The 24479-nt window shown below is 41.7% G+C and overlaps 1 protein-coding gene across 3 annotated transcripts in view; it reads left to right on the forward strand.

Moving 5' to 3' along the window:
- Positions 1-23616, forward strand: part of fign (fidgetin) — a 33023-nt gene extending 9407 nt beyond the window's left edge. For all 3 annotated transcript variants that reach the window (XM_069533154.1, XM_020089836.2, XM_020089835.2), the window contains one exon: positions 17211-23616. In XM_069533154.1, coding sequence (XP_069389255.1) covers positions 17219-19447 — 2229 coding nt within the window. In that variant the 5' untranslated portion in view covers positions 17211-17218 and the 3' untranslated portion in view covers positions 19448-23616. The remainder of the gene's footprint in view (positions 1-17210) is intronic.
- The last annotated feature ends 863 nt before the right edge of the window (positions 23617-24479 follow it).

Genomic DNA, 24479 nt, shown 5'->3' on the forward strand with positions numbered 1-24479 from the left:
CTGCTATTATGGTATTACTGTTTTTGTGTATCAACATAAAATTTCACGACATTAAAACAAATTTTAACCAAAATTCTAGTTTGTATGTAGCTGCCAGTGGTTTAATTAAATTAGGACAATTTAACAACATATTTTTTCAGTGGTTAAATATCATAAAATGTGAATTGTTTGTTCTAGTAGCTGTTTTTGTACTACAGCGTACATATACATATACTATAAAACAGAGTTGAAATGGGTTTGCAGAGAGAAAAGGCAGAGGGAAGATAATTATTTTATAGTGTGAACTCATTCATGGTAATATCGCTTGGAAAGAATTATAAATTATTTAGTATTTTTGCATTTTGAATTTTTTTTGGTTTCCCTGCAAATGCTGAGGTATGATTCAGGACAACACAGGTAGAAGGCAGACATGTGTTTCCACAAAAGAGACTAAACACCAAGCAGTAGAATAAACACTGATCCAGCAGTGCTACAGTAGCATGACTTGCACAAAACAGTGGAAATACAGTACGAATGCAGAAACTCACGAGATCAGTTGTGATATCACCTGGATCCTGTTTCCTGACGGAGAGCGTTTGAGCGAGGGCTGCATGTCCGAGTGACTCCTCCCGCTCCTGCTTTCTATCCAGGGAAGTAAAATCTATCAGCTCTGATGAGTTCATGCTCTGTCGAATATATCCGTGCCAAACTGCTTATTGTGAGCTCCAATTGTGCTATTGTGCTATTCTCTAGTCCGTGCGGTGCAAAGAGCCAATTCACGTTTGAGCAACGGCTGACCCTGGGTTGTGTATATTGATGAGTGGGATTTGTTTCTTAATAGAATTGTGTCTAATTAATTAGCTTTTAATTGGTTGAACTCTGAACATGCAAATGCAGCACAATGTAGAACAATCATTACTTTAAACTGCGTAAAGGACGACATATTGAGGTCGACATAATGAAAGGTGGGAAATGTTTTGTGTCTGTTTGTTCTATTAATGGTAATTTATGTTTGGTGGAGTAAAAAACCTTACCTGAGGAATGGATTTATAAAACCCAGAAGGTGTTAGTTGAACGAAGAGAAGGTAGAAATTTTTCGAATGCCTACCTCTCAATTTCTCTTAATCATCCCAATTATTTTGTGCCACAGATTAACCTTTTTTTCTTTTCTTCATTTCATATATAATTAAAGAATATTCGAAAATAATTCTAATGGCAGAGTAATTCTTGCTTTCTGGCCTCGTGTGTGAAAGGATTGAACTGTGTGATAGCTGCCACGCTCTCCTCCGCCCGTCTCAGTGGTTTACATTTACTTCCAATAAACAGTGAGAGTCCTCATTCATTTCAATTTCTGTGTTACAAATACGGAGACAGTTACAGTGTTGCTGGGCTACAGAATGCACATGTATGTATTAACTAAAGTTAGAGCTATTTAAACAAAAGAGAAGTAATTCATCTTTTTATTATTTAGTTTACTCACGATAATAAAAGGTTTATATCTTTGCAGCACAATAATTTGTATGGACCATCAGCCGCTGCAGAGTTTCCTGCTTTTGATTGGTCAGTATAATTATAATAGTTGATTTCAAAGAGCTATGTAATTATACTAGTCTTTCAGAGTGTCAGAGTTTTTCTGTACCTGCCCTCCACGGTTTTACTGAGAACCACAGTGCTACACGCTAGCTTCCTTAATTTGAGACTAACCAAACATCTTATAGAAAAAAAAAAATATTTCTAAAAATGATGTTCTTTAACGTCACCTTTATTCTTTGTTAATCTGCCATTGTAACAAACAAAGTGTTTGTTAAACACATGTTCACATTTTCTAATTTTATATTAAACTATAATAAACATTTTAAAGCTTTACTAACTAAAGAAAATTATCAAATATTTTCCTGTCGATGCTTTATTGAAATGAAACACATTAAACCAAAGCATAAATGATGGTATTTAGTGATAATATTCTGTGAAGGAGCATCTAACAGAAATTAAAACATGTTACCAAGTTACCACTGTTATTAAGTTCTAACAAATGATCATTGATTTAAACTGTTATTTTTTACTTTTTTATGAAATACTTAAATGATCACTGATCACTGAACACTGGCAGGAGAAATACTTCATTTGCTTCACTGAGCAAAAGAGTTCCTAGTGTTTTTCTTTTCATAATATCAGTATTTGTTTTGTTAAGCACAATAAATTAGGCGTCCTTGTTATCTTCTACAATCTCATCCTATCAAACCTTGTCTGGAAACAAGTTTTGTTGAAACCAATATTGCAAAATTGTCCTGGATTAAGATAAATCATAAAATGTGTAGAAAAAGGTGCACAAATTTGGTTTGACAGTAAAGCCACAAAAACGGCATGTATATTGTGAAGATTTTACTCATCACTATCTAATTACAATGTTTCATCACTTTAAAGCTACTTATAGAATAAATATTAGAATTTAGATTTTTTTTTTCACACCATTTCACAGAAGTATTTTGTCACACACATAACAATAAGTTTTGTGACATTTTCCTGCTTAAATGTTGTGTATCAGCTCCATGTTACTGTACTGGCCACGCCACCTTAGCTCTCAGAAGCCATTGTTTGCCAGTGGGCGAACCAATCTTCCAGACAGCTCTTTCCTTGTAAAAGTTCCCCTTTATGGCTTCACTACTTCACTTCAGTAACTTTATTACAGTATTGCTGAGAGATTTCTATTTCATATTGACCTAAGATTGCTTCAGTTGTCTCATTTCACCTTTTGTATGGCCTGTGTTGGAGAAGTGACCTTCTTTGAGACTTGCAGTCGATACCGCAGAAGGCTTCAGAATGCTTCAGCGAAAAGCTAGCAGCAGTCACAGGCAAACATCCTTTTTCTTTTTCACTCTAGTGTTTTCAATTAGAGTTCAAGCTAAAACTTTTAGTCACTGAAAAGTGTAAGGGGACATAAATAAGGAATGTAAGGAACGAATGACCCACCCCTTCTCTTCGTACAAGCAAAACATGTTTCTCTCTTGATCACCACCAGTGCATTTTACATTTATTCTACATGAAAGCACAGGATGCTTTTAGGCAATTTCAGACAAGTTTTAAAAATTATTTTTCAGTTGAAACAACAGATGTGTCTCTTTATACTTAGCGTGCAAACATTTTTGAACATTTTTGTATAGTAATAAATAATCTATAACTACAGGTTAAAATTTAGAGATTTAATAAAATGGGGGTGTCTAATTCAAATGAATAATAAATAGACCTAGTGTGATGATATTGTGAAGCAGCATGGAATCATGGGAGTTGTTGTCTTTTTCCAAAATGTGGCAAATAGCAAAGAATAATCATTATCTATTGCGAATGATCAGTACAAACAGTGGAAGGAAAAAGTGTCCAACTGGCTAACTGGCTAGCTTTGAGACTTTATAGCTTTATAAATTAAAGTAAAGGTGGGCAAAGTGCAGTTGATGCTACCTAAAAAGCAACCAAAATGAAACATCCTGTATCCTGTGTTGTTGGGACCCAGATAGCATACAGACGTGGTCGACTTCAGGCACTGGTAGTTTGGCCCAATATCCGGAAACAAATGTCAGCCTTTTTTGGCAAACATGCATTGCTCTAGGCAAGGTGTAATCTGAATGTGAACCTAAAGTGGCCCATGTGGTAAAATGTGAATATTGCCCAAATAGCACAAAACCAATTCCGGCCACCTAAGACAACTTTGGTTGACATGTGGCAATGCTATGGTTTACTTTGTGGCTCAGATCTGTCAAACAGGCGGAAAGTGGGCTGGATGATGGTGAGGGACGAATCTGGGCCACAATTTTGATAATATCAAAGTACACAAGTCAACAAAATATATAACATAGGCCTAGTCATATTTTGATATTTCAATGATTGTTACATGTTATATCTGTCAGCAGTTTTCTGTGAAAGGTTAAAATAAAACCACCGGTTGTGTATCCAGCTGTTTGGCAAGAAAAATAAAATAATCTTCATAGTTTTCATTTTCATTCTGATTTGTGTCTCACTGCAGGATCACAGTGTGAACAATGAGGTTCATTTACAATGTGATTTCCTTCCCGTCTTCACCAGGTTAACAGAGCTGTAAAGTCTAATGGTTGGACGTGTGGCGTAATCACAGTTGTGACTCGGACCAGTGAACAAGATAATCTGTTAATTTCCAATGGGGCCTGGCCTGTTGGTTTGTAAATCAAGATGACTGGCTCCTGGTGCCATTAAAGTAAATCGTGATAAAAGTGTTAAAAATCCAGAAAATCCTCCCAAAATGTTCACTTTGAATCTTTACATTTTTCACACCCAAGTGCATTCGGCACTTTGATTGGGGGGTTTCCTCGGGGGGTAACAGAACTTTGGGGATTGAAGATGTTAGCGAGGAGCTTTTGGTCAATGAGCCTTCATGTAGCAAGGTCACAATCTGCCTCTTTTCTCTTTTGAAGTGTTTAAGTGATCCCCGGAGAGGCTGAGCAGCTAAGTTCATATAGAGTCTTGCAAAAACCACTGCCTCTTCTGTACATGAGCGCCATGGTTAAACAAGTTTCACCAAGTTCAACGACTGTGTTCTTCTAACTAACAAGCCATTTGAGTATTCATCAGTATTATGCGCTGCGGAACACCATGAAGCCTGTCTCCTGTAATTGTCTTAGTTTTGTTCTATGTACAAGTTCTGGTTGTGTGTGGAGCGCTGTTAGTAGTTTAGTATGTGTGTGGATTTAGCTCTACTTAGGGTAGTAATGGAAGATGTAGCCTCGGGGGCCTCTTGGCCTGAAGAGTCATGGTTTAATGAGCATCACTGAGACAGAGAAATGACAGCTGGGAGAATCTCTCAACCTCACGATTTATGGTATTACAGGGAAAAAATGAGAAATGCATGTTCCCCTCTAGCCAATATAGTTTATCATTAGCTCAGACCAAAAACCCACAGGATCCGAGAGTGTCCAGGGTACGCAGCAGAAAAATACATTATGTTGTAAAATTGAAGTTTTTAGAAAGTGAGCTTAGCAAATGACACATGATGTCATCTTTATTTCTGGTTATTTATTTATTTTTGGTTACGCTGCAACCCTGAACCCTCTGTCTTCTTCTAAGTTTGTAAGTAACACATTTATTATGCTGGGTCCAAATGAGCAACAATCGTACATAGAGGATTTTGTATTTATTTGTGTTTTCCTTAAGTACACATACAAGTTTTCCTTTTGTCATAAAAAGACTAAAACTAACAGCGTGTTTGTTAGTCCTGACTCAGCCCGTTCATTCCTGCCGAGGATATAAATCATTAAAAACAGGACTCAAATACTTAACTTCATTTTAAGCACAACAGCTGGCCACTGTAGTTTTTAACAAACGTTTCCTTCCTGCCAGTTAAAACATATTTTTCACATGTAGCACTGACTCAAAATAAACTGCAGTGCATGCCCACTTTTTATGGAAGGAAGGAAGAAATCCCCCTCAATGTCGCCGCAAGGCTGCTGTACGCTCACCAGTACTTTTTAAAATAGCAAAACATTTACACAATCATATGCTTTTTACTACAACAGAGTTGTAATTAAATTTCTAAATGTACAGTCAAATTAATGAAATGATTTCTAAGTGGGAATCTTTTTACAATTCAGTTGAATTATTCGGATCATTAAAGGTTCTGTGGCAGCAAATAGTTTTATTCTGTTAGAAACTGTTAAAATAATGTGCTGCTCTGTTCATGAATCCAGTTTTTACGTAATGTAGCACAAGAACAAAATGCGAGTCATACAAGCGTTTGTGCCAGTCAGACTTCATTTGAACAGCATGGCCAACAGTGTGGTTGCTGCTATAGAGAAGGTCATGGGTTACCACATTCTTCATCCAGCCTTTTTTCTGTATAGTTTAACTGCCAAAGTCATGCATGCCAACAACTGCAGGAATCATCTTTTTCAAGCCTATATTATAATAGTAGGACCCTCATAACACTAGCACAAGCAAGCCCATTGATGGGATGGCCTTGTAGTGTTAAAAAGTAATTGTATTATCTAAAAATACTAAAATGATTATGCTTTACCTTAAACATTATCGTCTGTATTTAGATAAGGCTTTCCTTCTTTTTTTTTTTTACATACACAATGTTTTCATTTATTTTACCTTTCTGTTTTTTGCCTCTGTGTATGTGTGAGTGTAGATTTGTTGCAAATAAGGAAATAATAGTAGAGAAGGGATAGGAGTGGTGTCTGCATTTTGGTCATACATTTCAAGGATATGGTGGACAGCAACAATTGTGTGTATGGAAAACCAGCGATATTACAACTCTTACTGGTTCATCATCTGAGCAGATAGTATGGACACCTTAATCTGAAGCAAAGTGTTATGAACTGGTCAGGGAAGTCAGGACCCAGTTGCAGAGTTCAACAAAAAAGTTTATTTAACAAAAGGAGGGAGGACAGTTCCTCAGGAAAATACTCAAAAAACAAAGTAGCAACTGAAAATCTCCATAGAAATGGGAAAAAGGCTCAGGAACAAAAAGTACAACTGAAACAGTGTCGAGGCACAAAACTCACAACACAAAGGGACATAGAAGAATAGCTCGAGGCGAGGCGATCAGCTGGAGTCACACGAAGCACTGGCGTGGCACTGCAATGCAAATGAATCATCCGGCACAGGAGACAAAGGGAGAGTGGCTTAAGAAGCCAACCAATGAGGGCATGATGAGCTGCAGGTGTGCCCGGTGCTCTGTGCTCCAGGAGATTGCCCCGCCCCTTGGAGCACACTCTGTATGAGGGAGAGAGAGAGAGAGATGTTAACACAAACCAAAACATGATCCTCAAAAATCGAACCACAACAGTACCCTCCCCTCAAGGGGCGCCACCTGGCGTCCTACCAGGTTTACCTGGAAACCTGATGTAAAAATCCCGCAGCAGTTGCGGGTCGAGGATGAGGGAGCGGCTGACCCAGGAGCGCTCCTCGGGGCCGTATCCCTCCCAGTCGACCAAATACTGGTAGCCCCTACCCCGTCTGCGCACATTCAGAATCTGGTTGACCGTGTAGGCTGGGTGGCCGTCGACGAGACGCGGGGGAGGCGGTGGAGGTGCAGGAGGCTGGAGAGGGCTTTCGGTGACTGGCTTTAGGAGGGAGACGTGGAACACAGGGTGGATGTTTAAGGAGGCTGGGAGGCGGAGGCGGACAGCGCTGGGGTTTATTATCCTCTCCACAGGATAAGGGCCAATGTACCTGGGGGAGAGTTTTCGGGAGTCGGTCTGGAGGGGGAGGTCTCGGGAGGAGAGCCACACTTGCTGACCCACCTGGTAGTTGGGTGAGGGAACCCGAAGTCGGTCCGCCAGACGTCGGTTGCGCTCAGCCGTTCTGCCTAATGCTGCGCGGGTCTCTCGCCACACGCGTCTGACCCGGCGGAACTGAGCATGGACAGAGGGGACTGCTGCGTCGGACTCTTGGTTAGGGAATAAGGGGGGCTGGTAACCGTTGTTGATCATGAATGGTGAGAACCCGGTGGCTGAGCTGATGAGGGAGTTGTGGGCATATTCCACCCAGGGCAGGTGTGTAGCCCAGGATGATGGGAGGCGGGAGGCGACGCAGCGCAGAGAGGACTCTAGGCTTTGGTTGGCCCGTTCCGTTTGCCCATTAGACTGGGGATGAAAGCCGGAGGTGAGGCTGGAGGTGGTTCCCAGGGCCCGGCAGAAAGCCTTCCATACCCGCGAGGTGAACTGAGGTCCGCGGTCCGACACAATGTCCTGTGGAATCCCGTGCAACCTGAAGACATGTGTCACTAGTAGATTAGCAGTCTCCAAGGCGGTGGGGAGTTTAGGGAGGGGGACAAAATGAACCGCCTTGGAGAAACGGTCAACCACTGTGAGGATGGTGTCGTTACCTTCGGAGGGGGGCAGTCCAGTAACAAAGTCCACTGCAATGTGTGACCAGGGACGTGGAGGAATGGGCAAAGGTTGTAGGAGCCCTGCCGGGGGTCGATGGGAAGACTTGTTGCGGGCGCACTCTGTGCATGCAGCGATGAAGACCCGAATGTCAGAGATCATGGATGGCCACCAGAAACGCTGCTGGATGAGAGCCAGCGTGCGGTGGACCCCTGGGTGGCAGGCTATCCTCGACGTATGCCCCCAGGTGAGCACTGATGACCTGGCAGACGGTGGCACGAACAACCGACCCGGCGGGCAACCGTCTGGAACCGTCTGGCCCTGCAGAGCTTCCTGAACCTCCTGTTCAACCTGCCAGCGAACCGCCCCCAGCACACACTCGGGATCCAGGATGGTCTCCTTAATGGGCCCCCCTCCCTCCAGGGTGAACTGACGGGAGAGTGCGTCCGGCTTGATGTTCCGAGACCCGGGGCGGTAGGTGAGGGTGAACTGGAAACGACCCAGGAACAGGGCCCAGCGGGCCTGGCGGGTGTTCAGGCGGCGAGCTGTGCGGAGGTAGGCGAGGTTTTTGTGATCTGTCCACACGATGAAGGGCTGAGCTGCCCCCTCCAGCCAGTGTCTCCACTCCTGCAAGGCCAGGACCACCGCCAAGAGCTCTCGGTTCCCCACATCGTAATTTCTTTCGGCAGGGGTGAGTCGACGTGAGAAGAAGGCGCAGGGGTGGAGCTTATTGTCAGTGAGTTGGCGCTGGGAGAGGACGGCCCCGACCCCGGAATCCGAGGCGTCAACCTCGACCACGAACTGCCGCTCAGGATCTGGGTGCACAAGAACAGGGGCGTTAACAAACATGTCTTTTAGTTTCACAAAGGCAGATTGTTCTACAGGAGACCAGGTAAAACTGAGTTTCGTAGAAGTGAGACGAGTAAGAGGGGCCGCCAGGCGGCTGTAGTTCTTTATGAACCTACGATAGAAGTTGGCAAACCCCAGGAAGCGCTGCAGCTGCTTGCGGGTGGTGGGAGTGGGCCATTCTTTCACTGCTTCCACCTTGGAGGGATCCGCCCGCAGCCGCCCCTTCTCCACCACATAACCCAGGAAGCTCACAGTCGACACATGAAATTCACATTTTTCAGCTTTTACATACAACTTGTTCTCCATAAGCCTTTTCAACACATCTCTAACATGAGTAACGTGTTCTTCCATGGAGCTAGAGAAAATCAAAATGTCATCGAGGTATACAAACACAGTTTTGTTAAGCAGATCCCTTAACACATCGTTCACTAGGCTTTGGAATACAGCGGGGGCATTAGTGAGTCCAAAAGGCATGACCAGATACTCGAAGTGACCTAAGTGGGTGTTGAATGCTGTCTTCCACTCATCCCCCTCCTTAATCCTGATGAGGTGGTAGGCGTCCCTAAGGTCTAGCTTTGAGAAGACGCGGGCCGAATGTAAGGGGCTGAAGGCGGAGTCAATCAGGGGGAGTGGGTACTTGTTCTTTATGGTTATGTCATTCAAACCGGTGTAGTCAATGCAAGGCCGCAGGGTTTTATCTTTTTTCTCCACGAAGAAAAAACCCGCCCCCACCGGAGAAGAGGAGGGGCGGATGAGGCCTGCTGCCACGGACTCTGTGATATATTTTTCCATGGCCTCTCGCTCGGGTTTGGACAACTTGTACAGCCTCTTAGTGGGAAGAGGGGCCCCTGGCAACAAGTTAATAGCACAGTCGTAGGGTCTATGTGGGGGCAGTGAGGTGGCAGAAGTTTTGCTAAAAACTTGGCTGAGGTCATGGTAGTCAGGGGGTACATTTGTTAACTCAATTACCTCGACTGCTGGAGCTGGATCTGCAGGCCTGGCGGGCAGAGCGGAACGGAGGCAGTGGGCGTGGCAGTGGAGACTCCAGTTACGAATTGTGGCGGTGGACCAATCAACGTGGGGATTGTGAAGCTTTAACCAAGGGAATCCCAGAATGACAGAATTCAGAGGTGAGGAGATTACAAACAGTTCCAAATGCTCATGATGGTTACTGGAGAGGACCAATTTCAATGGTTCAGTTTTATGAGTCACAAGTTCTATGAGCTTGCCGTCTACTGCGTGTACCTTTATGGGAGAGGACAGCTCATAAAAAGGAATGTTGTTGCTCTTCATAAAATTTCTGTCAATGAAATTGTCATCGGCACCGGAGTCTACCAGCACTTGGACTGGAAACGAGTGTTCAGGTCCGTGAATCATACCTGAAACCTGAATTCTCGACGCGTGAGAGGAAGAGATGTGGCTCACCAGAGTCCTCTCTATTACTGGTGAGCCCGGTCTTTTAGCAACTCCGGGCAGCAGGAAACGAAGTGGCCACCTTGTCCACAGTAGAGGCACAGCTTGTCACGCATCCTGCGTTGTCTCTCGGCTGGGGTGAGGCGCGCCCGACCCAATTGCATGGGCTCGTCGACTGGTGACGGTCGTAGCTCTCGAGCGTAGTGGGTGGTGTCGGGCAATCCCGGAGCGGAGCCTGGTGAGCTGGGTTGCGTGCCGGAGATGAGCCGCCTGCTCCCCGTCCTCTGCCGTTCCCTAGCTCTTTCCCTCATCCTATTGTCGAGGCGGATAGCTAAATCAACAAGGGAGTTGAACGAGTTACATTCCTCCCGAACCGCCAACTCATCCTTTAATTCCCCTGCCAACCCCTTAAAAAATATGGCTTGAAGAGCCGAATCATTCCACCCACTCTCTGCCGCTAAAATGCGAAAACTCACGGCGTATTCTGACACCGAAGAGCTACCCTGTTTGAGATCGAGTAACTGGCTTGTCGCCTGTCTGCCCTTTACCGGGTGGTCAAAAACTCGTCTCATTTCCTCAGTGAAGCGGTGAAAATCATTAACCAACTCGTGTTGTTGTGACGATATCGCTAAGGACCAGGCAGCCGCCTGTCCTGTGAGCAAACTCATTATGAAGGCTATCTTAGCTTGAGGCGTAGCATAGGTATGGGGTTGTTGGCTAAATACTAGCTGGCACTGATGTAAAAATAGCGAACAAGTACCTAAATCTCCTGAATACCTGATTGGTATGGGGATGTACGGCTCGCGGGCTTGCGGGGCAGGGCTGGGAGGAGGATCGTCGGCTGGGGGGTGAGCGGCGGCTCCGGGAGAGGAGACGAGCTGGTCCTGCAGGGCGGCCAACTGACCGCCCAGTTGTGAGACGCTGGCACCGAGCTGCTGCAGGTGTTCCATCACCAGCCGCAGGGAGGACTCGTTCTGGTTGATTTTGGTGGCTTGCGACGAGAGTGCTCGTCCGTAGTTGTCCAACTCTGCTGGGTCCATGCTTGGCCGGATGATTCTGTTATGAACTGGTCAGGGAAGTCAGGACCCAGTTGCAGAGTTCAACAAAAAAGTTTATTTAACAAAAGGAGGGAGGACAGTTCCTCAGGAAAATACTCAAAAAACAAAGTAGCAACTGAAAATCTCCATAGAAATGGGAAAAAGGCTCAGGAACAAAAAGTACAACTGAAACAGTGTCGAGGCACAAAACTCACAACACAAAGGGACATAGAAGAATAGCTCGAGGCGAGGCGATCAGCTGGAGTCACACGAAGCACTGGCGTGGCACTGCAATGCAAATGAATCATCCGGCACAGGAGACAAAGGGAGAGTGGCTTAAGAAGCCAACCAATGAGGGCATGATGAGCTGCAGGTGTGCCCGGTGCTCTGTGCTCCAGGAGATTGCCCCGCCCCTTGGAGCACACTCTGTATGAGGGAGAGAGAGAGAGAGATGTTAACACAAACCAAAACATGATCCTCAAAAATCGAACCACAACACAAAGACAAACATGTGTTCAATGTTTTCAATGACTATCTCATACTCTGCATGTAAATGTCCAGATGTGTCAAAGTATCTGCGCTCACCTCACATTCTGCCTCACGAGCTATAGGAGCTACAGTGCGACCCACAGCCAACAGTCTACGAATATGTACTTACAACATGGCTCACTGCAGCAAAACGACAACCACATCCACTACTGCACAGCAATGTCATGATTCAAATCACTTTATGTCTGCCTGGTTGAGTGTAGGCTGTTTACCTGAGGAGACACAACGCGAGGTGAGACGAGGTGAGACACAGCCTGGTAGCGTGAGCCTGTGAGGCTGAACTCAGGGCAAAGTAAACTCTGAGACGAGACATATTTGCAACACACATTTGTAGATCTCAGGTAACAAAAGTCAGAAGCACAAAGGCCGACAATAGAGAGGCATGCACGAGGTGGAAATGAAAAATTATTACTTTTCCAGGTCTGGAAGTGATGTACAGTTTTCACAACATAACAAAAGGGCTCTTGCTATTTTTTTATTTGAGTGCATATGTCACAGATATTGCTACATTTACAGATTTATGTAGACATTAATACATACACTTAAAGATACTTGCACACATTCTAAAATCTGTGTACACGTATAAAGACTAAGATGTAGTTTAATAACTCTCCACACGTATTTGCAAAACATTTTTTGTCTTTATCCTTTTCATATATTTAGATTGAATAGGAAGAAAAGATCCAAACATTCACGACTTTGTTATCTAAACTTTCAGATGTTTTTTGGTTAATCCTAAATCTAATATTTTGTAGTTGTATCCTATCTGACTCACTTTCACTGAACATAATCGTCAATTCATGTTTCACTCATCATCTCAAGTTATTTCAACTGTGGCATGTTTTCAGTAACAGGGGATATAAACAGGAGATAATCAGTATGAACATAAGCAAATGTTAGTTCAAGTCTCATCTGAAATATTCTGCCATAGGAAAAGTTGTTTATGACTAAATTATCAAATAGTTTAAAGTTTGAGTGAACTAAATGATCAAAATCACTTTGGACTGACATGTATTGTAGTTACACAGTTTGTAAACTACAATAATCATATTATGACTGTTTGTTTATACAGTCATTTTCTTCCACCTTTCATATTGGGAGTACTGTAATATCCACTGGATTTATTGGATAGTGTGGAGATTTAGTAGTGCGTTGCTTTGGGTGGTCAGACTGTAATGTATGGGCGGTAGCCCTGGAAAAGACAGTGACTGAGGAAGGCATATCTTTTCTAAATGAGGGGTTAAATGGCACCCTGCCATCTAAAGATTGGAATTACTGCCACATGAAGCTCTAAATTGAGTTTAAATAGTCTTAACTTGATCTGTGAGATGAATGGGACTCAGTAGCTGGGCTGATTACCATTTCACAATGCATTAGAATGTTTCGCTCCACCCCTACTTAGAATATCTGCGGTGGATTTGAATATGAATATGAGCTTGTTTTTATTTATAAGTATAATTACCGTCTGTCTGCAATATTTGCACGCTTGTCAAGTAGAGTGGTCCTTGTGTGCGGAATAAAAGCGAAAGCTCCTATAATTATGTTTACATCGGGAGATGAAAATCCCAGGGTTGTAATGATCAGTAATTATAAATACTTTTCAGCATGTCTACTGCCTCAGCTGGTACCATTGTGTGGAGTGAAGTGAAGAGTTTGTGCAGCTTAATTATGACATTGTACATGTCTAAATGCACCAGGCTGCTTTGGCTCAGGCAAAACACTTCCAGTGCATAATCACGCTCAAGTCTGACTTTAAAGAGCTCATTACAGTTAGTTTTTTAAAGAGTGGCTTATTAAACACAGTTAACTAATAGGCATCTTTGGTGGTGCAAATTGGTAAAAATGGTAATGAGCCTGATTAGGCCACGTTTCAATTACGACAGCTTTCACTCCCCTCCTCCTCTCTCCCCCGGCCCTCCCACCTTCCCCTCCCCCAAACCAAAAAAAAGAGGAAGGAAAAGTCCAGCTCTGTATGCTTGGGAATCCTCCTGGAAGGCATTTTGCTCTCTTGCTTTCTCTTTCTCCATCTCTCTCTCTCTCTCTCTCTCTCTCTCTCTCTCTCTCTCTCTCACACACACACACACACACACACACACATGCACATACACAGAAAAAGGAAAAGAAAACCGCTCTGCCACCTCTGTGCTTCCTTTCAGCAGCACAGTAATGAATAGAGAATTGTGCAAGCGGCGGTCCAATTTACTCGCTGGGAAATTGGATGGACAGAGTGGAGGCCCACTCTTGTTTGCTTAAAAACGGCCGAGGCTACCAGATTAATAGTTCCCCAAAAAGGTCAGCATCTCTGTTTCATCGATGATGATCACTGAACCAGAAATTAAACACCAGAGCGCAGCGTAACACCCTGGCATCGTATGCCACCTGCATTTCATCTGCACCTGATGGTCTTCTTGTCTTTAATGACTGAGAGATTGTGTATGAAATACTGAATGTATAACATACATTGCCAGTACATCACTATTACAGTGGCATTACTACTGTTTTTTTGTGCTGGACAGATATGTGTTCTCTCAAATTATTACATTCAAAGAGCGCTCATTCAGATCTGAGTTGACCTTTAAGAAAAAACATGTAACTATAAAAACTGGATGCACTTTGGACAAAAAATAATTTTCTTTGATGATCTTGAATTTACCATCAAAAATCATTCAGACCTGTGAATGGACAAACGGACACAGAACTTATTTGTTGGTGGCTAATGAAAAGAATTTGTACTTGAGCCCCAAGGCTATCTGAAAACATTCCACTAATAGAGCGCTTTGCAATCGCACCATTTCACAGAAAATTATGAATGTTGTATTTGAATTTCTATGCAAGTAAAGCCAAAGTACAAGATCATTATGCTATTGGGCTGTGTGCGTGTCTTTGTACATATTGGTGCATTTCTGTGTGTTTATGTGTTATTACACTGCGGATATCAGAATTTGGCTTTAGTATGTGTAAACATGTTTTTAACAACAGTGCACTCACATAGAAATACAGCTATAGGGTTGAGGATAAGGACAAGAACAAAACTGAACACGTTATAGAATCGAACAAAAATACTTAAAATATAGCAGTGGATGGTTCAGGCTGTACGATACTATAGCATGTGAAATAATATAGTAGAAAAAAAGTGTATTGACCAACACCATAAAAAGTATACACCATATTTATAAGTAAAAGTATTTACAATATATATATATATATATCTTCAGTTAAACTACACTATTTTAAATGTGATTCTTATTCACTATGGTTTGCTTTATACCCATTAAGAGAAATTTGGTTGATGCGCTGAATCATTTTACAAAACCTAACAATATAAACTGTGCTGACTTGTATCATTGTCTGCAAGTATTGATCTGTATGAATAGAATTGCTTATTACAGTTTTTTCTATATTGACAGTGCATGTCTTTCTCAGGCTGTGTTTAGCAGCGAGCTGTATGTAGACAATCATCTTGATATCGTCCTTTCTGTGAAATACCTGGTGCTCAGATCTCAAGTACAATTTGCAAGCAGCACTTCTTTGATTGTCCAAAGTGGTGGAGGGGATTAACAGTAATACAAGAATCTCACTCAATAAGCCGTGTGCAATTTTGTTATTGAAAAAATGTGCTTCGAGTGTGACTGAACAGGACTGAGTGATTTTTACAGAAACCATTATCCTGATACTTGGCCTGAGTTGTCAGGAAATGATGTGAATGCCTAACATTGTTTTGGCAGATATTTTACCACTAGTTGCTGTAGTTTTGAAGAATTATTTTTTCTATGGCATAATGAGGAGAAATGTTCAATTGAGATGTTTGGGAATCTGTAAAAAAAATATTTTATTGTAGTTTCAACAAAAGGGTGCATGTGTGTTTAAAGCTTTATGGTAAATTTTGATTCATTTTTTATGCGTATACTAACACGGCCCAACAGTCCCCTTATGAAGCCACATTTAAATTCATTAGATTTTCAATTGGAACTGCATCAAACTACACACACTCATAAACACCAGTCCCATAAGTATGCCTGATTGTTTTTAATCAAGTTCCACAAATTATTCTGTGAGAAATGTTTTAAAAAATGTAGAAAAATTCCTGGACCCACCCCCCTGATCTGGTCCACACTAAAAATTCAAATTTCATGGTAATCTGTAGTTTTTGAATAATCTTGCTTACAAACAAACATGGGTGAAAAATAAGGTAATAAATTAGCTCTTGAACTTTTGAAAATTATTCTTAAATTCTTTGTCATTAATGTGATAATCGCATTAGTTTCCTGCAGTTTGATGAACCTGTCTGTTCCAGCACAGTGTGGCCAATATATTTGTCTGCTCTGGCTTTTTGCCTCGCACTTTTTTTCTTAATCATTAGCTTGGACTGCTGACAACCATGTGAGAGCCATAGCATGGATCTCTTTGACTAAAACCTTGTAAATTAACACAATTAGTGCAGCATCATCCTGCTAATTAGCTCCTGGTGTCTAGTGTGGCGGGTGGGCAAGTTGCTGGGAGGGAGTCGGAAGGGAATCTGCTCTGCCTCTGGACAGTCGCTGTTTTTTTTCCTTTGCCTAAATCCTTTGATATGGACTGAACCCACTCAAGTATGAAGTATAGCAGTGAAGCGCCTGCTCATAGCGAAGCCAAGGACCAGTGTAAGAGCCGGAGAAGGCTTGGTTAAATTCTCTTTCACATTATCTTGTAGCTTTTGCTGAGATTAGTGTTGATTTAAGATTTGTGAGGCTCTGCAGACTATCTCTGATTGTTTTGAGCCATAATCTCTCTAATAGTCCACATTCTTCGGGGGTATATACATCCACTGATAATCCCAAACAGAGTAAAACATGACAGCGTGTGTTACAAAAACTTTTATTTGCAGATTGACTTTGGGATTTAACATGATTATTTATGTCATTCAAACCCTTATAAAGAGACTGCAGAGAAAAAGACAAGTGAAGCATGTTTTCTTTTCCTCTCTTCTCTCACTCTGTGGACGAGGAAGCAGCAGGCAGACTGGATGTGGATGTAATTCATGCTGGGCTGAGGGGTTTGTGTGATGAAAGCAACGGAGCGCTGCCAAGGAAGATTGCTTTGCTGCTCTCCTCCAAGCAGATTTGAAACTGTCTCAGAATGCCTCAGATGAGAGTTGGATTATAGACTGACCTGCAATGTCTGTGTCATTCGGCTCTGTGTTGGGTGGATTATACCGCGCTAACCAGGTGTTAGATCCCACATCTGTACATTGACAGTGACGTGTGTTCAGTCAGTGCTGTCTATTTGTCATATTGCAAACATTTGGACATTAGGATGCAAGTTGTCTTATTTCTCCTGATAAAAAAAATCTAAATATATTTTCAACTTTTTCTTTGTAATTTCCCACCTTGTCTTCAAGCAATTACAAAAAACATGAGCTTTTCTTATTGCAATACTTTCTGTATTATTATAAAGCATTTAAACAACATCAAAATATTATTTTTGAATGATTATGAGCCATGATTTGATGCATACGTTGACCTATTTCTCCCTTATGTGGAATATCTAGGTCTAAAGATGCAGTGGACCCCAGAGCACACACAATGGGCAGAGCAACACTTTGACATCTCATCCACTACCCGCTCACCAGCACACAAAGTAGAGGCCTACCGGGGGCACTTACAGCGAACGTACCAGTATGCGTGGGCAAACGATGACATCTCTGCATTGACTGCCTCCAATCTGCTCAAGAAATATGCAGAGAAGTACTCTGGGATCCTAGAGGGCCCAAATGAAAGAGCCCTGCTGTGCTCCTACTCCGATAGCACCACCGGACTCATGAATGGACGAAAGTCAGAGAATGAGTCCTGGCAGGAGGGGATTTACGCAATGAACTGTGCTCCAGATGTTATATCTGTGAGCAAAGCTGGAATGACAGCTGCCCTACCCCCTACAGATGTGTCGGCTAGCATAGGCAGCTCCCCAGGGGTTGCCAGCAGCTTGTCTGAGCCTAGCTATTCCAGCAGTAACTGTGGGAGCCACACAGCCACTACTCTCCACTCGGGCCTCCCCTCTCAGGAATATACCGCCAGCTACAACGGCTCCTACCTACACTCTAGCTACAGTGGCCAGAATACCCCAGCCCTGCCCTCCCCACACCCTTCCCCTTTGCACAGCGCTGGGCTCTTACAACCACCGCCCCCACCTCCTCCCCCTACCTTAGTGCCGAGCTACAGCGCCGGGTCTCCAAACCTTCCCAACTACAATTATCCTCCAACAGGGTATCCTTCCCAGACTGCTGTTGGCCCTGGTTATAGCCCTGGGGGAGCACCCCCTTCTTCTGCTTATCTGCCGTCCGGTATTGCCGCTCCAACACCAATCCCCCCCTCCACACTGCCGGGCTACACCTACCAGTCCCATAATCATACGCCGATTGCACCAACACCTTTGAATGGCAGCACATCCAACTCATTAAAACGAAAAGCTTTCTACATGAGTGGACATGGAGATATGGACTCCAGCTATGGTAATTTCAACTACAACCAACAGCGCTCTTCACAGAGCCCAATGTATAGACTAACGGACAGTGGTGTGTCAGACTCAAACAGGGGCAATGGCTTTGAGAGAAATGCTGAAGCTTCCTCTTTAGCGTTCAAGCCAACCAAGCAGCCAATGTCCTCTGATCAACAAAGAAAATTTAACATGCACCCTGGCAGAGCACTAACCCCTCCATCCTACGGATCAACCAAAAACTCTGTGGGGGACCTCAGAACCGGAGAGCCCTACAGCAAGTTTGGATCTCCCATCATGAGTGAGCAAACTGAAGAGCACAGACAGCACCTCTCTCACTCACTAACAGGGCCTGACATCGGTACGGCTACCTCGTCCATCCACGCTGCAGAGGAGCAACTTAAGAACAGTGATTCCAACCTGGTGGAGATGGTAACCTCGGAAATCCTTCAGCACGGTCCTCCGGTCGACTGGAGTGACATTGCAGGTCTGGATATGGTCAAAGCAGCCATTAAAGAGGAGATACTATGGCCCATTTTAAGGCCAGATATGTTTAGTGGACTTGCCACATTACCTCGAAGCCTCCTTTTATTTGGACCTCAGGGAACGGGTAGAACGCTGCTGGCCCGATGCATGGCTAGCCAACTGGGGGCTGCCTTCCTGCGACTCAGCAGCTCAAGTCTGGTGACTAAGTGGCTGGGCGAAGGGGATAAGATCATCCAGGCTTCGTTCCTGGTGGCCCAGTGCCGCCAGCCGGCTGTGGTGTTCATCAGTGAAGTGGACCTGCTGCTGTCTGCCCAGCTCAGTGAGGAGAGTCCGGTGAATCGCCTCAAGGCTGAGCTCCTCATGCAGCTTGACAGTATTCTGACCTCTGCTGAGGACCATGTCCTTGTGGTCTGCTCCACCAATAAGCCGGAAGAGATCCCAGAGTCCCTTCGGAGGTACTTTACCAAGCGACTGCTTATCCCTTTGCCTGATGGGACGGCTCGACACCAGATAATCAGCCAACTGCTCTCACAGAACAACTACTGTCTTAGTGACAAAGAGATGTCACTACTGGTTCAGAGGACAGAGGGATTTTCAGGACTGGACGTGGCCCAGCTGTGTCAAGAGGCTGTAGTAGGTCCTCTCCATGGCATTCCTGGTGCTGACCTGTCAAGTATCCATCCCAGTCAGATGAGACTGGTCTCCTACCAAGACTTTGACAATGTGTTCTGCAAATTCCAGCCTAGCATATCACAAAAAGAACTTGACATGTACACTGAGTGGAATAAAATGTTTGGTTGTAGTCAGTGAAAGAGACCCATCAAACACGATTTCTTTAAAACCAATAATTAAATACAAATAAGTATTTGGCCTTCAGTGAACAAGACAAATAAACAGTGGGGACATTAACACAGAGTAAAGGGATTGTCAGTAAAAGACAGATGCATATCTGGATACCACATATTTGTAACAATTAATTAAATGCTTTACGTGGCTTAAGCCATCTGCTCACTAAAACTCAAAAGACTTGTAGAAGATACCCCTGTTTTTGTATATACATATATACATATATATATTCAAATATATATATGTATATAGTAATCTGCTGATCTTGAGATTTAGTTGCTATCAAGTGCCTGAGGTGGTGCTGTTTTTAATTTGGTTTTGGTTTTTTGCCACACAATCTTCATTGGTGACATGTGCTAATATAAAAGCTTTAAAATGAGACAAAAATCTTAAAACTTGCTTTTTACTTTTCCATTTGCACCGCGTCATGCAGCTGTGTCCGTTTCGTGCTCTCTGTGAACAGTTGTGGTTGTTTTGAGGTAAACTGAATTTATTGCCATCAGTTTCCATTGGGCTTCATCACCTTACACAGGTCTTCATGTAAATGTAAATCATTTGCTTACAATAACATTGACATTTGTCTTCTTGCAAATTTACAGTGATGCTTCACTAGCTTCTCCACTATAGATGAAATTACAAAAAAAATATTATTTTACAATGTGACTGCGAGTTAAACAATAAATTACTATGTAATTGCTGTTAAAATATTGTTACAGCAGTAATTCACAGTGTTTCGCGTAAATGTAAATTCTACCATTTTTGTTCTAGATTTGAAAACTCAGGAAAGTGATATTGATATGAACAGTACCTCATAAGCTTGTGTCAAAGCATTACAAACTACAAGAGCATTTGGCTTGCATTTAAACATCCACCAACAAACCATGTAAGGCTATATAATACCTCAAATAGCTTAAAATGACATCAGAAGGTTCATATGATGAATGTATGAGAGTATTTTAAGTACGTTTTTTCGAGGGGTGCTTTACATTTGGATTTGTTTGAAATAGAAAGCTGTATCTTGATTAGAGATTTGCCTGTGAAAAGAATTGAACCATTGTGTATCTTGAATTGTAGCCTCAAGGCCATTTCTGTTTGAGTTATATTTCCTGTTGGGTCCAACCTTCACTTCCATCACGTACAATGATCTTGTTCTTCAGTTCGCTGTTTGCAGAAACGGCCGTTCAGCTTGTGGTGACACAGAGCTCGAGAGAAATTTGAAAAAAATAAAGTGCAGACAAACATCTTGGGGTTGAGGAAGACAACTTGCCCTGAGCTATTTCGTTCCATCCTGCTGCTGTTTTATCATTAATGAAACCTAAGGATTATGTATCGCCTAAGTTCCTTTCTACCTCAGTTTGTTAGTTATCTCTGAAAAACAAATTCACAAAGACTGCGAAATGTCAGCACCTATTCTGCACCGAACTGCATTGTGCTGTTTGCTAAATCTATTAGCTTTACATTTTGATTACGCCCCATTATATCTCACCACATGATGCACTTAAAGGGGAATACCACTGAATATCAGGTTTGGTAAACACAATGCCTTTGCCTTAGGACAATTTGGTCTTTGTTAGCAAACACCCACCAGTGGATCATGTTGCCGTTGTCTCTTTTGCCCCTGAATCTGTGATGTCAAACAGAAAATCTCAATGTGAGAGCATCTATGATGATGCCACACACATATTTCCCTGCTTTAAACCAATTCCATTAGTTTAATATAATGTAGAAGAATTGCTTTGACCTTCTCAGCTGTAACTGCAGAATTCATGAATTGAGTGGCATTCCTTTTTAAGAACACGTCTCGAAGGCTCGTCTCAACACAAAAGGCAACTGTTATGTTTTTGTCTATTTTCTCTTCATGTTTAAAGTGTTCCAGTGTCATTTATCACGTCGCGCTGCCATTAATCAGCACAGTTTTTCATGCAAAGTCTCCGACGACAGCTGAATTGGCAAGTAAAAGTATTGAATGTATTATGTCCTCTGAGCAGTAAGGAAAGTAAAGCACTTGCACAATGACAAATGCCACTGAAGTAGAGAGCACTGTATGTGGATGATGCTGCAGAGGCACCGTCATGTCTGCTGTCTACTGCACATATTTTAACACTTCTTTATATCATTGTTATTACATAATGTGCATATTGATTAATTCAGACCTGAATTGGGATGTTTCCAGATAATCTGAGCAAACAGCAGAAAAACTACAAAGCATCAAAGACAGCTGACAGGGTTGCCAACAGTAATATGTTGTTTTTAGGTTTTACAACAATTGGGTTATATATTTATGTATATTACCTGCAGTCATAAAATAAGTGGCATCATTTTCATTGAATGCACACAACTTACATGGTAATAAAACCCAACACAATCCGATTTTTCTAGAGCCAGGATCCATTTATTTGCCAAATTAAAAACATTCACCACTAAAGAAGTTGTGTGTTACAAAAATAGACATCAGTGTTAAATATGAATCCTTATTTTATTTTACTTTGGAGTTTTGTTTGGGGGAGTCTTGGAATAGCAAGACTTAAAGATAATAAACACCAAACGTAAAACGAGGTTACAATAAAATTAAAACAACATTTACTGACATGAAATTAGACCAATATTCATGTTAAAGGCATTTTTTACACTTTCACTGTAGAGTAATAAAGGAAATGAACAGAAAACTCCACCTTAAATATTGTGTCATCAATTACCGCACTTTGAGGTGTTTATTACAGTCGCATCTTTTGTCTTGAAGCCAAAGCATAACATATTTCTTTTGAATATGATGAAAATACTTTTGATGAAGTTATAAATTTCACTGACGCAAATGTAAACTGTGGACATTTTGAATTGGACATGTTATAGCTGTGTCATTGGACATCGCTAAGTTATTGTATAACATTATAACTTCAAGAGTTATATAAAAGTTAACTTCAATGTGTGAGTTTTGTGAAACATGTCAGAGTTAATGAAAATGAAAAGCAGCACAGATATTAGCAGAAAATGTCATATATCATTCAGTGTTTTCTCAGAATATAAATGTGTCCATGATTACATGATTTTAATAAGTAATTTTGTTCATTGCGAGGTTTTTGACAAGGATTTGATAAGAAGCCCTAAGTGCCATTAACAAGCACAGATTTCTAGAGTTTGAGAGGTCGACTGTTCATGAACTCGTTAAAAAGGGGAAATGCTCCACTCACATCAAGGAGTACTTAAAATCACTCAAACAACAATGGACATCTTGCCAGATATATGCTTTAGTGAAACAGAGCACAGTGCAACGGACAGCACACGGACAAAAAGTTGCATTTTTATTTATTTTTATTTAATTTTTTTATCACAACTCGACAGTAAAAAGACAGATAGGAGGAAAACAATTATTAATGGTGTATATTTCACATGCTGTAGATGTTATCATTAAAAACCAGTCATTCATTATTGAGGGTGATGCGATCTAAGAGCCTAGAGTCACAAGCAACACTTGAGCAGAACCTTTGAAAAGCACATGGAGTCTGACAGCGATGCTGACTCAGTCACTTGAATCATTTTTTGTTTGATTTTTTTCAAAATCTGTCAGTATTTCTGTATTTACATTTGTAGAGAACTGCTTAAGATTTTGATTCCATCCTTATGTAGTTTTATAGTCTGGCATTCTTTATAACCATTTCTACCTCATTACTACATATTGTACATGTAGTACTTATGTCCTGTCATTTTGAATGTCATGCATTTGTGGATTAAAAGTTTAAACAACAAAAAAGAAAAAAAAAAACAATGCTTGCCCTTGAATCTGAGCAGTCTACCTCAAAAAGACTGTCTTTACACTGTCAAATACAAGTCACAGAAAAAAAAAAAAAAAGGCACCTTGAGGGCAAAAATGAAGTTAGGCTGCACATACAGTACTGACGTACAGTTTATTTGCAATGCCATGTTTTCATTGAAGTGTTGTGGACTGTGTAGGTTTTCTACAAGGTCTCCAATGTAAATTCATTTGCTGAGACATAACAAATTGCTTTAATCCTTTGTCAGCTGTTGTAGTGCGCATGTTAATGTGTATGTATGTGCACTTGCAGTTTTACATGCAAGTATGAGGTGGACAACATAACGATTTGAACAATTTGAATTTTCACTTTTCATATACATGTACAGAGAATAAACTTGCACACAGCTGTATGTATTGTACATTTGCTAATGATATACAGCATACATACGAAAATGCACCACATACATGTTCATATGTGTGTATGTATTGCCATACTTACAGTACAGTCAGTTTAAATGTATTTTAATTTCAAGGTACATAAAGGTTATCAAAAATCTGAATAAAGATGTTTTCATTTTTTCTCCTGAAAACTGGATGCATTTTGTAACTTTACTTGATTAAAGTTTGGTGTGATTGATTTAAGCCTGTGATATTTCCGTCCCAAACGTCTGCAAAACCATGTTTAGTTCTGAAAACTCAAATCTTCATTTCTTGATTTAACTGGTGTTTAGCAAAAAAAAAACTGAAAAGGGCACTGTAATTGAGCTTGCAGCTGTTTACAGAGGCTAAGTTAAGGGCTTACTTTTTATTGCACTCCTCCCACAATTATACCTCTTCTGAGCCAAAATAATTTTTTTAATCCATGCCAGCTTTATTTTTGTTAGAAAAATGAACAGCCATGCATTAAAAACCCCACTTCGGTGCTATCATTAGGTAGCGTGCGCGTGGGAAGTTTATGTGCCATTAACATTAATGAGAAAAGACACTGCCTATTGTGCTTGTACTGGTTTTTATCCCACGATTATGACAATATCTGATGTAGTGGGTGCACTTTGTCATTAGATAAACTGCTTCTGTTAATTCATGGCTCTACATGTTGGGGTGAATAATACTGCTTTCTCATAAAAAAAGATCTAATACATTTTCCACCACTATCATGTTATTAATGAGAATAATTGGGATGAAGCATCCACTCATTGCACAAAACTTAGTTTTTCTAAATAAAGACTTGAGTTGTATGATGTG

The sequence above is a fragment of the Paralichthys olivaceus genome, chromosome 10 (genome assembly GCF_024713975.1).
Source record: "Paralichthys olivaceus isolate ysfri-2021 chromosome 10, ASM2471397v2, whole genome shotgun sequence".
Classification (NCBI taxonomy): Eukaryota; Metazoa; Chordata; class Actinopteri; order Pleuronectiformes; family Paralichthyidae; genus Paralichthys; species Paralichthys olivaceus.